This window comes from Zea mays, chromosome 7 (assembly GCF_902167145.1).
Source record: "Zea mays cultivar B73 chromosome 7, Zm-B73-REFERENCE-NAM-5.0, whole genome shotgun sequence".
Classification (NCBI taxonomy): Eukaryota; Viridiplantae; Streptophyta; class Magnoliopsida; order Poales; family Poaceae; genus Zea; species Zea mays.
The window spans coordinates 181,332,784-181,350,434 of NC_050102.1; the positions used below are offsets into that span (position 1 = coordinate 181,332,784).

The 17,651-nt window shown below is 46.0% G+C and overlaps 2 protein-coding genes across 2 annotated transcripts; both read right to left on the reverse strand.

The window, feature by feature from the left end:
* Positions 1-443: 443 nt before the first annotated feature.
* Positions 444-1,938, reverse strand: LOC542097 (branched silkless 1). Its single transcript, NM_001111730.2, has one exon. The coding sequence runs from the start codon at positions 1,815-1,817 to the stop codon at positions 870-872; it is 948 nt and encodes a 315-aa protein (NP_001105200.2). The 5' UTR covers positions 1,818-1,938; the 3' UTR covers positions 444-869.
* An 8,237-nt stretch (positions 1,939-10,175) lies between these two features.
* Positions 10,176-14,997, reverse strand: LOC100382978 (uncharacterized). The gene is given in 6 exon segments (NM_001175662.1): positions 10,176-10,489; positions 11,631-11,703; positions 11,822-11,875; positions 11,951-12,012; positions 12,628-12,788; positions 14,805-14,997. Coding segments are annotated over 6 exon segments (462 nt in total). The 5' UTR covers positions 14,909-14,997; the 3' UTR covers positions 10,176-10,481.
* Between the last annotated feature and the right edge of the window lie 2,654 nt (positions 14,998-17,651).

Sequence of the window (17,651 nt, forward strand, 5' to 3'; positions counted from 1 at the left end):
CATGGCTGACATGACTCAGCTATATCCGCTTTGGAACCCGCTCAAGGGTTAATCGGAAGGTTTCAGACTGAGCATTTATTTGGTTGGGCTTTGTCTGCCGCTCAAGTACGCTGGAACTGGAAGAGCGGCAGCAGCAAGTACCCTGGCTCGCGTGACACTTGTCCAGGCAGAGGCAGCTTTCCGTTGCACTTTGAACTGAACTGTCCCGTGCGCCCACACGGCCACACCCTCCCTGTTGCCCTGTACTGGATCTGGATGGCTGTTGCACCAGTGAGCCCTTTCTCTTTTCTGCCATCATCGTCTATCCATTTCGATTCTATACTAAACGTACCTGCCTGTTGTTCTTGCCGGCCGGCCGGGCCTCTCTCTACTAGCTACTTTTGGAATGATCTTTTTATTTCTTTACTAACTGTGATGAACAAGCAGAACAGTTGATAATATATAAGAGCAAGCGTTCGACCGAGTTGATGATCTTAATAATAAAGTTGGATGGTTAAAGCTACAGATCGAGAGTACGTAGGTCTTGTAGGACGTACTAGAACGAAGACGGAGTACACATGAAGAAGCTAGGGCACGCAGCTACGTACTCTCTCTTCTTCTCTCTCGATCGCTCCTCCCTCTACTTCTGATGCTAAATGCTAACACTACTATACTGCTCACTCTCACACTGGTCGACCCAACGTACTCTCTCGAAAGGAATTAAACAGCAGGGATCGGAAGAACCGATGATCAGGACCGATCGATCACCATGCATGATAAGCAAACTAGCTAGCTAGGCTAACTGGTGATCGATCGATCGATCGATCTACATTACGTGCGCAGCAGATGCAATGCAATCCATGCGCGCGCGGCAGCTAGCTCATTTGTCATCAGTGGGAGAGGAAGCTGAAGGGCGAGTAGCCGTCGGACGACCCCTGCGACGACGCCACGGCCATGCTGTCCCCGGCTCCGCCCGACGGGAACCCTCCGCCGCACAGCTGGTCCGCGTCGCCGGCGCCGCCGCCCCAGAACCCGGCCACCATCTGCGCGAGGTCGTCCACGTCCTCCCGGAGCCCCACGCCCATCCCGTAGGCGTCCGCGTCCGAGTACCGCCGCAGGTCCTCCACCGCCGCCGCGCTGCTCCGCGGCCGGAGGCAGCTCTCTGGGACCACGCTGCTCAGGTACCCGGAGTTGTCGTCCGCGCTCGCGAACAGGAACTCGGGGTGGTGGTGGTGGTGGTGGTGGTGCCCGCCGCCGCCGCCGCGGTCCAGCAGCAGCGTGCCGTCGGCGCGCTCCACGGGCGGCAACGCCGACGAGCACTCGCCCGAGGACGCGCCGACGACAGCTGCTGACGAGCCCTGGTGGTGGTAGTGGTGGTGGCCGTACGAGCCAACGTGCGGCGCGGCGCCGTAATGCTGCTGCTGCACCGACGACGGGTGGTGGAACGGCGCCAGGAAGGGCGGGTAGTTGTACGCGGCGTGCGTGTAGACGAAGTTGGTGCGCGCCTGCGCGCCCTTCATGGACAGCGCCGCGCGGTCGTAGGCGAGCGCCGCCTCCTGCGCGGTGTCGAACGTGCCCAGCCAATGCCGCTCCTTGGTCGTGGGGTCGCGTATCTCCGCCGCGTACCGGCCCCACGGCCGGCGCCGCACGCCGAGGAACCGCCCGGGCTCCTGCGCGCGCCGGCGCCCGCGGCCTGCTGGCGGACGCTCGCTCGGCGACGACGGCGGGGACGGCTGCGCCTGCCCCGACGCCGCCGGCTTCGGATGCTCGGAGAAGCCCATCATGGTCTGGTCGTTCCTGCCGCCACTGCCGCTGCCACAGGCTCGGGTATTCATCATGGCACGAGCGCGAGTGAGCTACTAGGGTCTAGCTGCTGTGGCTGTGATGAGCTATCTAGCCTGAGTGCTGGGTGGCCTGCCTGCTTGAGGGTCGTTTTGGAGTAGTGTAGTTGTAGTGGTCACAAGAGAGGGAGGGTGGGGTGCTATTTAAACGGATCTTGGAGGTGTCCTTTAGGAGGGAAAGCAAGCAAGCAAGCAAGGAGGCACTGTGGAATGGATGAGATGAGATGAGATGGCTCAATATAATGTCTAGGGTGACATGCCTGCATTTGTTTAACCATATTCAATCCCAGGAGCAAATGTGTTAAGGAGGGACTCTAGCTAGTGGGATCTTGCATGGTTTGTATGCATCTCTCTGTTCTATTCATTATCTCTAAGTGTAGTAGTACGTGTTTGGATTCGTGTGCACTGACCTTAATTAGGAGTAGTTAGGACCAGTAGAAGGAATGTTGTGCTAATCTAAATGTGTGTGTTCTAGGAAGCAATATAATTGTTAGAATGTTCTCCTCTCCTCCCATTATTATTAATTAGAAGTTTCATACAGTAGTACTTACATTTATAGCAGCAGCACCAGTCTGCCTGGTAGTGGTAAAATAGTACACACATCACTAATAAAGGAAAACTAAAGTAGGCTGAAAAATAATATACTACACTTAACTCTTAAACAGAGTCCTACATGAGTATATTGCCTTAGCTTGCACGTACTCTGTGCTTGGTACCAAGTGTCGCAAACTTAAATCTATGTAGGTTATGAAAAGATGCCCGCCACTGATGATAAAAGGAGTGAGCAAGAGGCAGATCTAGAAATAGATCAAAGGAAGGGGCTGAAATATAGATGGCCGCAATACTAATGAACGGAGCCATCACAAAAAGGATATGTGAATTACAAATGTGTGTGGGTTTATGCATGCTGTATACATGGGTGATGTCCTGATAGACTTGCGCCTGCTCTTATACACCTACATCCTATAACCCTGGACCTTCTTCTCATGACTATGCTAAAATTATTGTAGGGTCCTAGGTCTTCCTCTGGGACCGGGAGTGATCGCAAAGAAGGAACAAGGCAATGTGTCTAATATAATGGTACTATAGCTAGTTTGATGTTGTAACCGTTATTGTTCTTTTCTGTAGATTTAGTTAATCTTACGATCGATAGTTTGACTTAGCATAAACTTCAAAAGAATTGCATGTCTTTTGCCTTTTCACGAGCGAGTGCATGTGCTAGCTACGCGCGCAATACATGAGACGTCGTCCTCGGAACGCAGTCCAAAAATAAGAAACAAAAGAATTGCCTCCTTTAATTATTAGGCCATGTTCCAAATCTCTAAAGATAATTGTTAGTCAGCTAGTTTTAGCTAGGTTGAGACAGCTAATAATTAATGACTATATATTAAGGGGGTATAGCTACTAAAGTAGTTAATCCATTAATTGGTTGACCCGTTCTAAACCTCTCAGCTAATTTTTAGCCGTTAACCGATAGTTTTAGAGGTTTAGAACATGGGCTTAACTGCATGCGTGTAAGAAAACCAAGCTTGGAAACAAATGGAGTGGTTAGATACTAGCTAGAGACAGCGTTGTGAAAAGCGCAGAAGAAGCTAGTAGTGTCATATGCATGCAGCAGCTAGCTAGGCACTCTTTCTGATGCCCGGCCCATATATATTTTCCTGCTACCGTTTTGACGTGTTTCCTTTGGTTCCATGCATAGATCAGAGGTACGTAGTAGCTAGCCTCTTGCCCTTGCGTTGAGCTAGCTAGTGACTCTCACATGACATGAGGCTCTGAGTGAGCTGAGTGAGGGTCCAGCGCGGTGGGGTCTCCCCTCTTTGACTCCTTTTCGGTGAGAAAGCATGAACCAGCAGACAAACAATCTATGGACAAGGATTGATCATATCATTATATATATATCCCTCGACGACGACGATCATCACTCACATAAAATATAAACTATTCTTGCGCGCGCGCAAATGGCAGTCGTACGTAGTGCGCATGCATGCATGCATGTGCGGGGTGCCAACAGATGGGCATGGCTCCCGTGCAAAATTCTAAAGAGAAGCTCATCAAAGCCTGCCAAACACTCAAGCTCCAAAGTTATAAACTCTATGGAGTTTTTAGAAATGTAGTACACATTTTTAGATTATCTCTTTTGATACTCCGAAATCTTTAAAAAACAACTTAGACATTGTGTTTGAAGTTGTTTATCCGACGCTGTCATTGGTTACGAGAAAACAATCTAAACTCTAGAACCACCAAACACATATTAAACGGGAAACATGACCCCTTTCATGCATGTCTAGAGGAGCCATTTTTAAGGGCCTAATCGTCGCTGGCTTTGTGGGGGGTCAAAAAGATGGGATATGCCAATCCGGAAAGGGACGCGTGTGCGTGGTCTCTTGAGCTACTAGCTGCAGGTGGGTAATGTGCATCCAAAATGCAGACGCAACGTCAATCGGCCCACTGTTTCAGTGTGTGGCATGTGAGGTGATTCATGCATATATATACTCCTATGTGCCTCGGGCCGGGTAATTAAACTTCATCAATGATGTTATCATCTTCATTGGGTTCTTGTATGACAATGCAATGAGAGAGAGAATTGTCTTAATTTCTTGGAGTGTACAAAGCCTTGACTTCCCGTCCTCATGAAAAAACAAATAAAAAGGGAAACTTGGATCTATCTATCCCTAAGTCCTAAGTATATGAGCGAGTAGCTAGGCTGCATTTGGTGCAATAATCCCTGCGTCGTCGTCTAAGCTAGGCCATTCTAATCTATCTACTGCTAATCTACATGCAGACCGAGGATCTCATCTCTGGCGACCTTGGTAGCTAGCTGCTTCCCCCGGCCGGCCCTCTGTACATCGTCTCGTGTAAATTTGGCATGTGAAAATGCAACATATATGCATGGGGCCAGGGCAGCAGGTCAAGCCCTAGCTAGACATCTGAATAGGTGTGAGGATGGAGGAGGGGCGCACGGTCTTCAACTGAAGGTAAACGAAGAAAAGGCAGCTCTGGGGGCATGCATGCATGCTACAATCGTCTAGGGACAAGGGGCCGGGGTTCCACTTCAACGTAGTGTGTGTCGTGTTAGAATATAATATAAGTGAATATGTGAATTGTCTACCTCTTACTAGACTTAAGTTTTTTTTGTTAAATTGATTGGTACATGTAACTTAATATGATATCAGAGCCAGCCAGAGGTCACGAGTTTGAATTCTGGATAGCGGAATTAAAAAAATTGTTGTTCGTTCCTATCCCACGTCTAAGACACAAGAGAGGCTCGACGCGAGGAGGTGTTGAAATATAATACAAATAAATTGTCCGTCTCTTTTATATTAACTTAATCTTTTGAGTTGAACTGGTTGGTGAATCCAACTTAATATGTCAATCCATGCATGCATGACAATGCAGGCTAGATCCCCTTCTCCCCTTTTCCTCATTTAATTAATTTAGACGAGTCCATGGGCAGGATGTACTACCATGATTTGTTTATATGTGCTTTATATATATGATCGGGATTGATTAAGTCTGTTAATCTGCAGAGAGACCGGAAGTAGTACGTACTGTACCACTACTAATTATGATGGAATGAGCACGGCAAACAAGACACATGTCCTTGTCCATTTCGCCGGGTTTTGTGGGTGCCCTCTCCACTAGCTACTTTGACTTTAGGGTTTAGACCGACCTCTTTCACAGGAGGAACAAGCAAGTGTCGGGGAGGAAAAGTGGAGTTAGTGGGTCACTGTAAGTATATACTATATGCAAGACAAGCCAGCGCTAAACAAAAATGCAGAGAAAAGGTAGAAAAAGACCACTTGGGGAGGGGGACATGTATGCACACATTTGTCTCACCAACTTGTGGGTTGAATAATATTCATGAGAGAGAGAGAGGGACGAAATTAATTAGCAAGCTCCCCGGACTTTGCTTGCTTTAATCATTCCAAATTTGAACTCCCAGTTCGGAGCATGCATGTAGCTAATAGGATCTTCTTCGTTCACTGCTTGTATTGCTTACTGGCCGGCCGGAACTAAGCTCTTTTTTTAAATAATGATGCTTACCTTTTTTTGTTAGTGATAGTACATGCTTGGGAATTGAAGCTGACTGGTATTCTTTTTTCTCCGTTTCAAATTACAAACCACACGAGTTGCTTTCAGTTTTGTCCCAAACTAAAAAAACTTCTTAGTTTTATTTGAAGGAGTTTATAGAATAAATGTATTTTAACATTGTGCACGTACGTCATCAAGTAAATACGTACAATTTGGTTTGATATTTATTGTGGATGCTTGCGTATTCTTCTGTAAATTTGGTAAAAAAAATAGAGAAATTTAACTTAGGATAAACCTAAAACGTGAACCGGAGCACTGTGTGTGTATATTGTAAGACATAGCAACTATATATAGTATTATGGAGAGTTACTATTATCAATGTGGGAACAAATCTACACGTATGTAAGGTTGTGTCAAACAGATCGTGTACATGATCGTGTAAAACATTGTTTTACGCTATATATAGATAGCAGGTGTAGTTTGAAATAGAGGAGCTGCCTAGACATTCCCGGCCCCCCATCACAGGCACATAAATAATTATTATACAATATTCTCGCATGCACACCGCCCGAACTAAAGGGAGCAGATGATTTATAATATTATTAAGTAATATATATAAATGTGATGGCATCATGGAAGACAGGGGTTCAAACCACGTCCCCGGAAACTAGCTAGCTCGGACAAGGTTCGATCTAATTGTATTAGTCAATTCCTAGTGCATGCTGCATGCTGTCGTCTCTGGCGATTAATCAAACAAAGCGACCAAGTACCGAAGAGGCAGGGGATTGCACACACACAGTATGGGGGGAGCAGTACACACCTCGTCATCACGTCATGCATGCGTATATATATATCTTAGCATCAGCAGACGATGATAAGCAACGACGCAAAATTACTTTATTCATTCGTTCACATGCATGCATGAGTCATCATCAGCCTTGTATAAGTGTGTGTTAATTTCTGGGGATTGGTATATATAGATGCATGCAGATAACTGACAGTACTCATCAGTACAGGCACTGCTAGCAGTATTAGCACGTATGGATCGGAAGAAGGAAGAAGAAGCCTCCGATCCCTCCTCGTACGTGGTATGGCCGGGCACATGCGCGCATATGCTGTGCTGGAGCAAAGACACTGACAAGTACGAGAGAGAGAGAGCAGAGTGAGTGACAGGTACGAGGGAGAGGGCGGGTGGTGGTGGTGGTCGTCGTCGTCGCTCCTCGATCGGCTACTGAATCCTGGTGACTATACTATACAGAGGGACGGGCATCAGCCCGTGTATGGCTTTGGACAGTCCACTACGCATGCGCTGCTGCCCGTGCGCAGGCGCAGCAGCACATGTGGTGGTGGTGGTGGGGTGGTGGTGAGCCGCGCGCGACGACCACCGTGTGACCGTGAGTGAACGGAACAGGTCGATGGAGATTCTCTTCTCTTCTCTCGCAGGCTCAGCTAGCTGCTGTCGTCTGCCTGTCGTCGTCCTCGAATGATCGATCGACCGAGCGATCTCTTTCTCTACAGGAACAAGAGTCGCCAGCCTGCCTGTACATGTGCAGTGTCCTCCCCCCGCGCGTGTGCGTGATGCCCGACATGAATCATTTGTTTCTGTGGTCGTTATCGTTGCCGGCCGGTGGTCCTCTTCATCCGCTTCCTTTTGGTCGCCGTACGTCGCGATAGATCGACCAGTAGCAGCCATGGCGGTGCTAGCAGGGCGTTGAGCTAAGTAAAGCTCACACCTAAACAATTCTAGTTCGCAAGGCCACACAAACCTGTGCAACTAGTACTCAATCAAACCAAGACATGCAACACACAACTTCACACGATCTTCCAAACCATGCATATAGGAGGTGTAGTGACGACGAAAATTGTTTTCGTTCATATCTGAACCATATATATATATATATATATATATATATATATATATATATATATATATATATATATATATATATATATATATATATATATATATATATATAAGTGTTGTACTTTTTTTTGGTCAGGGTTCATGTGGGCCAATCGTGCTTTGTCCGCCCTCGACAGCCGTCGTCGATTTGTTGCAGCTAGCTAGCTAGCTGCAGCATGAGTACGTACGTATAGTACCACATGACCGGTGCTTGACTGCTGATGGCGTAGTATAGTCTTAGCTCGTAGCGTAGAATGGATGGGGCCGGCCGGTGCGCGCATGCATGTATTCCGTACCATTACCAACCAACGGCCAATGCATGTAGTAGTCACGTACACAGTTAGGGGTGCTAACGAACGACGGTTCAAATACTTATTCATAATTTAATAGGGTCCTAAATTATTTTTTTGGTTCAAAAATGAATATAAATAGAACCGGATTCCAATTTTGAGTCTATTGTTATCCGTATAGCCCGTAGGTAGGAGGATATAGTACATAGGGTCATACGGAGGGAGTAGAGAGGTAGCCGAGCGCGTGTGCATGCCGTAGCGTAGGTAGAGCCGTAGAGAGCAGGCAGGGGCAGGGAGCCGCAGTAGGTAGGGTGAAGGGGCATGACGTGTCGGAGCCGCATTAATTCCCCCCCGCGCGCGCGCCGGAGGCCCCTTGCACGCGCCAGCCACAGGGCCATACGGCGCGGACGGTTTCGAAGCGAAGCGAAACCCCCAGGTCCAGGTCCCCAACTCCCAAAGGATAAGGCCACCATACGAGGTGGGCAGGTGGCCGGGTACGAGAAGACGTCGATCGCGCCGCGCCGGCACGCACACGAGATGCGGTTGAGCTCGCGCATGCGTGCGTCTGCGTCTCCAGTCTGCCGTCGCCAGTGCACCGTGCGCCGCTCCCCAGACGTGCCTGTGCCTGTGCCTGGCCACGCCACGCGCTAGCTCGGCGCTCGCCACGTTGTGCTTCGGCGCCCGCCCATACCACCATGCATCCACTGATGCATCGCTAACGGTCCTTCCGATCCAATTCGGATGTATGTTGGGTACACGGCCGTACGTAGCTCCGAGCTACAGCTTTACTGGCTACTCCTCCGTTTCGTTTTAGTTGTCGCTGGTTAGTGTAAAATTAAACTATCCAGCACGGAGGAAGTATTTATTTTAGACGATACATACAGTTGTCGTTTGACAAACAATTTTATTAATAACTTCATGCATGGCTGAGAGATTTTTTTTTTAAAAAAAAAGAGCAAAGGCGCAGCTGTAATTCTTGCTAGCTAAATAGCTAGCTCCGATGGAGATAAAATTAACTGTTTGACAAACAAAGACGTTGTTGGTCTGCTGTGGATGTGGTTGTGGAATGTCACGTTCGACGACGATCCATCGCTGTGCCCGTGACAGTAAGAGGTGACTGTTCGCTCAGTCAGTCAGTCAGTCAGTCACGAGCTGAGCGTGAAATGAAATGTGCAGTGGTACTAGTGATACCGGTAGAAGGAAGCAGAGCGAGAGAGTCCTCCTCCGGCCCTCCCCCCCGTCTCCCTTCTCCCCTTCTCCCTGCCAGACCGGCTGACCAGACTATAGGAGCAGAGGTGCCGTGGGTGACGGAGGCAGGCACAGACTTGGGACGGTGGGGGGGACACGCACTGTTCACGCACCACATGCACGGTGGGGACTGGGGGGTGGGTGAATCGGAGCAGGAATCCGCCGCCCCGCGACGTGTCAGGCCGCGGCCTGGTCCATTCACGCACAGCTTTATTTTGCCTCCCGAAATGGTAACAAGGACCGCGGTTGCTTTTCTTTTCCTCTCTTTTTTTTTAACTTTCCACGCACCTGTTCGTGTTTTGCGACCATTTGGACTGTAAATTTCATATACAAAATCACTTCCATCCAATTAGCAGTTGGTCTCTCTCGTTTGTGGCCGGGTGCGCACGTACGGCCAATCTCCAATTCCTAGTGCAGCACAGCAGTACTCACTCCTTTTTAGAGCAATGGCTGCAGGCAGATCCTACGTACCGTACCTTGCTTTAACTGTACACTAGCGGACTGCACGAGCGGGGAGGGGCATGCCTACCTACCTGCTCTCGTTTAGGGCATGTTGACTCCTCGGGAAACAAACAACAGCTCTCTCTCTCTCTCTCTCTCTTAATCATAATCCCAGGAAAAGACACAACAGCGGGCAGGAATTCTGCGGACGGAGGGGAAAAGGGCCCAGCCACACCCAGGTTTTTCCCATCCCATTCAATACTCATGTGACTGCCAGTATAATATCTGTATGCGGTGAAAAAGGCACGAGAGCATTTCCTTTTGACACCAAAGTAAACCTGCACTGCACATCATGGTTAGCAGCATAGGAAAAAACACTTGGTTGTACAACCTGGACGGAATCAATTCCCTCTTGCATACAGATGATACGCAACGATAGGCAGAGTAACGAAACTTTCAGTGCTCATGCGATAGGCCGAGTAAGTTTTACAGTGCCAGCCAAGGGGAAGGGGGTCCAGATCAAACCAGTAATGTGAATGGCAGGAACAAAAACAAAAAGGGAAGGGGGATTGATTGATGCCCTTCCCCCCCCCCCCCCCCCCCCCTCCCTCCTCCAACCACCCACCCTTCTTTTGAGATCGAGGCTTGTCTGCTTGTAGTAGCATCCTAGTACATTTTTTGGTTAAACAGTCATCCACAGCTTAAAACTTCCCCTCTTTGACGCTTCCTGGGGGCATGGAATCATCAAAGACCTGCATTCAATTAGGAAAAAGATTCATCGCCATATACAAAGTGTTATATGCTTGACGACTTGGAACATCCATCATGCTGCATTCAGTATTAGTAAGGAATAAAATAGCACAAACAAACAGAAATATTCCATTTTTGTAGGTGGTATCTGCTAAGCTGGCTGTGCAGATAATAAACTACTCTACCCATTCAACATTACAAGACATGTTGCTTTTTTTCTAGATGCATGGTTTTTACCGTAGTTATTAAGGTGGAAATGTGCACTTATGTCGAGCTAAACCCTTACAATCCGTCTAGGCAGTGATAAGGCGACGCCATACCGATCTAGAAAATTGCGAAACAACAGGGTGGCTGAGAAAAAAAGATGAAGGAGTAAGAAGGGGCTGGCCCAGCTCGTCAGCCAGCCCACGTTACCCTCCCCTAGTGTCGTGACCTACATCTACATGGATACATCAGATGGAGTCATGGAGACCCCCGATTCCCAGAGCTGCTGCTCGCCATCTGCCTAGTGTGAGTGCTCCCCATCCCTCCTCATAGATTGCTTCTCTCTCTCAATCTCCAGATGTGCCACCACCCAAAACTTCTCCCTCCTGCTTTTTCCTCACTGCTCTACACCCTCAGATCAACCATTGCTGCAGTCCCCTTCCATTTGACTGTGATGCAGCACCGGAGACAGCAGGGATCGCAACAATTGCCCTCTACCCTCTCGTTCTCCCTTCATCCCTCTCTTTCACTGATTTTTGGTCGTGGCAACCCGGGCGCCCAGATTTCCAGCACACCTCATCACCTAGTGTGACGCCTTAATACCGATGGCTTTTACTATGTATCTATAGACAGTGTATATCTAAGTTACGAAGTACATAGCAAAACCTACGTATATAAAAAAAGCCAGTGTGTCTTATAATTGGGAATGGAGGGAGTATTCATATAGCAAAATCCAGTGATCTAATCTGAGGTTTAGAACACTATGGATCATTATCAACAGAAAGTTTTGCATGCTGACACTCTGACAGCACCTCAAACCTGATCTACAAGTAGGTTCAGCAATGGTACGGTGGCATAGTTTCAGTACGGTGCCCAGCTGCCAACCAAATTCTTTTACATGAAAAAACAAGAGAGAACAAAAAACCTATATTGCATTACCTTTGCCCTTTTTCTTTTTATTTTTCTTCTTTTTCTTGCTCTGTTGTTTGTCACCTTGATGAGTTTTAACCTTCTGATGATAGATACAAATAACTATGTGAGATACAACTCAATGAACCTTGCACAAAATCAACTGGATATATGCCAGATACAAAGAACATTTTAACTGTGTACTAAGGACAAATATGTACCTTATTTTTCCTTTTTCTTTTGATCCCCTTAACCTCTGCTTCATCTTCAGAATCCTGTTAATCTTAAAAGTTAAGTACTGAATGAAATTAAGGGACTCATATAAGAAAATATATAATCATCAAAGCTACCTCAGTTCCATCCACAAATGAGGAAACATGTCGTACTACTCTTCCTGAAGTTGAAGGCTCACCTGCATCAGCAATATGAAACCGTAAAAAAAACGTAGGTCCAATATCTTTCTGAGTGGATGTAGGACAACTTTGCTACTTTATAGATATATGGGAAGTAACGTGGCAATCATCCCGATTCACGAATGACAAAACAATGAATGAGGTTTGCCACAAGAATATCATCTTAGAAGCCAATTCAACACCAAGCAAAATGTTAGACGAAGTTTAATTGGTAAAAAGGTAAAATCAATCTAGTGTCAAGCTTAATTTTCTCCTTACTATTTCAGGCATACACAGTTATAAAGTCTCACACAAGGTAAAACTAGATACAGTATGTGGCAGTCTCATCTGAGCTTTTTCCATGTGGCCCAATGGATCACTGTATCATAGCAAAAGGATTGCACGTTCCAGTACAGATAAATTGTAAAGCATTCAAAAACTGAAAAGTGGGCTATGTAACTACTATGAGGTCCATGACTCCATTCCATACTCCTATGTGTACCAACAAGGGCCACATGGTATGGAAAATCAATATCAACAATGAAGGCTTGGCCTTGTTACATAAAGGGATAATCTACATGATACATAGTTTTCCAGAGCACATTACATATAGAGGAATGGTGGGAGAAGTGTACCATTGCTAGCTTTTATGGTTTCCTTTGCATTTTTCACAGCCAGTTTTACAAGGTCAGGGTCCAGGGAGTCCAAGCCATCAGGTTGCTGAAGTTTTCTCTCGAGGAATTTTGCTAAAGCAGCAGCCTTGTTTGTGGTTAGTGCTCCTCCAGGATGGGCCATCCTATTTGATAAAGCAAATACATCATAATGTTATGTGTGTGTCAAAAAAAAGATACACAGGAAATGTCATACGATTATTGTTAAAGTAACTAAACTTATACTGATACTAAGGGCCTGTTTGTTTCGGCTTTTTTCTAACAAGCTTTTCTGAGAATCTAGTTGTGGAGAGAATCTGAGTATTGTGGGGATTACGTGCAAAGGAAGATGGTGTTCATAGGGTTTAGGATATAGAAAGCGACAGATTCATTCTATCGCGACGATTCTGACGATTGTGTGTTCACATTAATTTTGGACGGTTTTCACCAAAGCGATTCTCATAGAAGCGGGTTGAAAAGTTGGGTGTTTGGTAGTGCGCAACAGCTTTTAGTGGCCAGAATCGGCAAAAAAGCTAAAACAATTTGTTAGGGAGGTTTTCAATACTAAAGTTTTTGGAATACCATGGTCTGCAACTACACATGACACAAATACCATGGTTTCACTTTACTCCAGTTTAACCATGTTATTTTCTGAAACCGCATGATGTTTGGTTGCTCGGTTCTATTGAATCTTCAGGTGCAAACCCACGTATATGCCGCAGGGAAGGTCACCGCGAAGGCCGGACTGTGGTGAGGGAGACACTACGGCGGTGGGAGTCCGGTCGGGGCGGGTTTGGTGGCTTAGTGCGCTAATGCTCGAGGCCCGGTGGTGTGGCGGCGTGGCGCGGGAGCGGTGAGATGGGGCCTTAGTGGCACACGAGGAGATCCTCAGCCGTAACGTCGGTAGACGTAGCCGTGCACGGCCGACTAACGCGTGGGCCCGACCGTGACCTGGCCCCGCCTGCCAGTGACCGAACGTTACGGCAAAGCAGCCACTCACTAGTGGCACAACAGAGGAGCCCCAACGGTGCAAGATCGACGGCTGCTCGGCGCGGGAGCAGCGGCACCTTGGTCGGGCGGCACGAGCGTGGGAGCCCGACGACGTGTTAACACGGCGAGGGAGCCCTAGCCGTGCCGTAGGAGCCCGGCTACGGAGCGGCGTGGGCGAGGGAGCTTCGACGCGGACGTAGGAGCCACAACAGGGGCCTGGGAGCCTAGCAGTGGGGCGGCGTGGGAGCACAATAAGGGAGACCCAGCCACGAGGTGGAACGGGCGTGGCGTCCCACGATGCATCGGCAGGAGGAAGGAACGGCGGCGGCAAGGGAGAACAAGCCAGCTGGGAGGAGAAACTTTGGTCTTGAGTCCAGTATCCAAAACTCCAAAAATACTGCAGTTTTGAGGATATTGTATTATTGAAAACTGTAGTTTGCAAAATCAAACCAAACACCTCACGGCTTACAATACCTCGGTTTTCTCAAATACTATAGTATTCCATCAAAACTGCAAAAATACTTTGGTGCCAAACAGGCCCTAAGGTCTGCTGCGATACAACTATATTTATGCTTCATGTGGCCCCCACTCAGGTTTCAACTTGCTCTTCTGATTTTTCCTTTAGGTGTATATGTATAAGCTTGCATTGCACTGACAGAAGCAACCACAAATGGAAGAACTCCTGGTACTCCAAAAGCAGTTACACCTAGATTCATCCTTGGCAACCAATAGCATCCCAGTGATACGGATTTCAAGTTACAAGTCATTTCCTGCTCATATTTAAGCCCGAGGAGGGAGAGGCACCTATGAGTATCATGAACTAAAAGAGTGTTGATTACTGAAACTAAAATCTAAATCACAATTTGCACTAGCATTTATATTTCTCCAAACCACGAGTTACAGATTACACGAACCAGTGGTATCACTATTCGAAATTTACTTCAACTACACGCTGTTTCCATCTGACAGAGCAGCTACACGGCGGTTTGGCAAAACCTTACTCCAGACCTACACAGCCTTCGCTCTATCAATTTGTTCACAACGAATTCAAGCAAACAGTATTCAGTGGAATCGAAGCTAGTTGCCACCCGCAACCGTAACAACACAACACGCGCTGAATCTGTTATCGGTAGATCTGGACTCAGGCTTCAGAGAAGGGGGCCGCGCGGTACCTCGGCTGGGGGCGGGAAGAGGGAGGAGGCGGAGGAAGCGGCGCGAACTTGCTGCCCCTCATCGCCCGCTTCTCATCGTCGGACAGGTCGCCGGCCGCCGCCATGTCGCCGCCGAACTGCACGGGGCGGTGGACAGGAGGAGGACGGAAGAGGACTGAGGGTGAAGAAGGAAGCGCGACCGGTTGAGTTCTGGTCTGGTCGAACCAGGTACGCGGCCCGACCGGACACTGGCTTTTAATGCTTGCCTGGCTGGCTGACCATCTCTGCATGACATGTGGGGGCTACTGATTAAGGTAGCATTTAGTTCCAGAGTACGATGGGAAAAAAATTGGATGCAGCCGGCTGTAAACTAGACTGTTTGTAGCCTCTCTCACAGAAAGGAGGTAGACCTCATCTGCAGGTCACGTTTTGATTGTATTGTTGCACCTGCAGGTGGGATCTATTCTCCTTTTTGTGAGGGGCTGCAAACAGTCTGGTTTGCAGCCGGCTGCATCCAATTTTTTTCCGTACGATGGGATAGAGCCGCTCCGTTTTTAATTTGTTGCTGTTTTGATTGATTCTATGTAGGACGGAGTGATTCTAAAAATAGAAAATTATGCTTAAATGTTGAACCAATTGGCTCTCCAAAATCTCCCGGACGAAGCTTCTCCCTGGTATCGAGTCGTTCCATCCCAACTGTGTCACACTCGGATTTAAGGGCAAATACGGGTGCATCTTAAATGTGTGTTAGGATTAAGTCTTACATAAATAATGACTCATAGTATAGAAATCAATGCCACATCTTTATTACTCCCTTTGTTCTAATTTAAAATTCGTTTTAGCATTTTTTTTACTAGATTCATACAATAACTAATACATGTGTTTTGTATATGTATCCAGATTCATCGTCATTTATTTAAATATGGACATAAAACCTAAGTGCTAAAACGAATTCTATTGTTGGGGAGAGGGAGTACTTAATACAATTTATGTACAAAAATAGCTAAGTAAAATACATCGTATAGCGACAACGATCCTCCGCAACCATAGTTGACCGAGAGACGACGGACTAGACCTCTTCGAACTCATCACAATATTCTTCATGCTCCCTATCTTGTGGTACCTGTTCTTGACCTGGTGTGATTAGAGCAAATGTGGGCTCCCATACGATCATCGCTCATCAAATGTGGGGAATAATGTGTATGAGCTTAATTACGGAGGGCTCATGTGTAGTGTAAGGTTTATCAAAAAATAATTAAGGCTGAGCATTACTTTTAAATAGTTGATCAAAATTTTATTAGCAATACTAAGTGTAAGTAAATACCAACTCAATTAAATAATTGATCATAATGAATAATAAATCCCACATGCATGACAGATTAAATTTAATTCAAATAAATTACTTATGCTAGGGTTCTGATCCATTCATGACCGTGAACATGGCTGATATAGCAGTTTTACACTATGTAGAGGTTACACATCTTTATCCACAAGTCTTGTTACCCATTCTGGCAAGGGGGCTCGACTCCCACTCATCTATACCAAGGAGACGAGACAGGGTAGCACTACGAGGTCTTTCTTAAGTTCCACTAACATGAGAAAAACCGCTACGGTTTTAGGCGGAAGGGGCGATATAGGAATCCCTCATCCGAAAAGTTATCATAGACAGATCGACCCGAGAACCTCCCTATATCGACAGTTTCCCACACCCCGCTTGTCCCTTTCGGGAAAGCATTAACCCACACTAGCTTTCCTAAATAATTTGGTCAAGAGGGCCTCATTCCACCATTATGGTAGCATTGTTTTCTCGGGTGGTTCTCTATGTTCCAATTAACAAAATAATCTTATCATGAACAATAATTAAACCAACAATAATGACAAAGCATGATTATGATTTATATATAATATTAATCTCAAAATCAGATAGAGCAATAGCAATACTACCAAAAATTCATTTGTATGCAAGGTGTAGGGTAAACAAAACTAGGTAACCTATTAGATCCCATCAGCTTAACCTAAGCATGTCATGGTGATTATCAAAACCATGAACATTATTAGATCAAAAAATATAATCAAGGACACAACTTGTCTTTTACTTGCGATTACAAGTACTTCCCCAAAAGTTGTGCATTAGGTTCTTCATGGCCTAGCTTCTACTCATAATAATACATGCAAATAAGCAAATAATGCATACAATAACATTACACCAAAATATGGAAACAAAAACATACAATAATATTCTATGCGTCGCTATGAGATCGTAGGTTCAAGAACCACTAAATTCAGAGTTAAAACGAATAACTTATGGATAAAACGATATTTTATGTGAAATAAATCTAATAGACGAGATCTAACAGATATTGCATTTAAACTAAGCAGGTATTAGATTAAAATATTTGAGTTGGTATTAATCACTTCAACAATTATTTATAAAAAGTGCAGATTAAAACTATAAATTAGATTAACTAGATTGCATAGCTAATTAACATTAGTTAATTAATTAATTAATTAAAATATGTGGCATGATTAAAACAATGTTATTACTACGTACCCAAAATTAATATAAACCTAACACAATTTGAACAAATTAAAACAAATTATTTGGCTAAGAAGATATCATATTTTTAATAAATTAGTAGGGCTGCACAAAAATAAATGTTGCACAGAAATAAATGACATGACGCGATCTGATTGGTTAGCTCGATTTATTAAAGGTGCAAAAAGTTTGTTTACAAAGATATGACCCAATTGTTGTCAACTTATCATGATTGTACATAATATAAAATTCGTGTTGCATGGTAGTATTGCATGTAAAAGGGTCTGTGGAGGTGGTTGTCTATCATGTGGAAAATGCTAAGCCTATCACGT

Excerpts from the sequence above, each read along its gene's own strand:
- LOC542097 (NM_001111730.2), bottom strand. The coding sequence starts at position 1,817 with ATGATGAATACCCGAGCCTGTGGCAGCGGCAGTGGCGGCAGGAACGAC.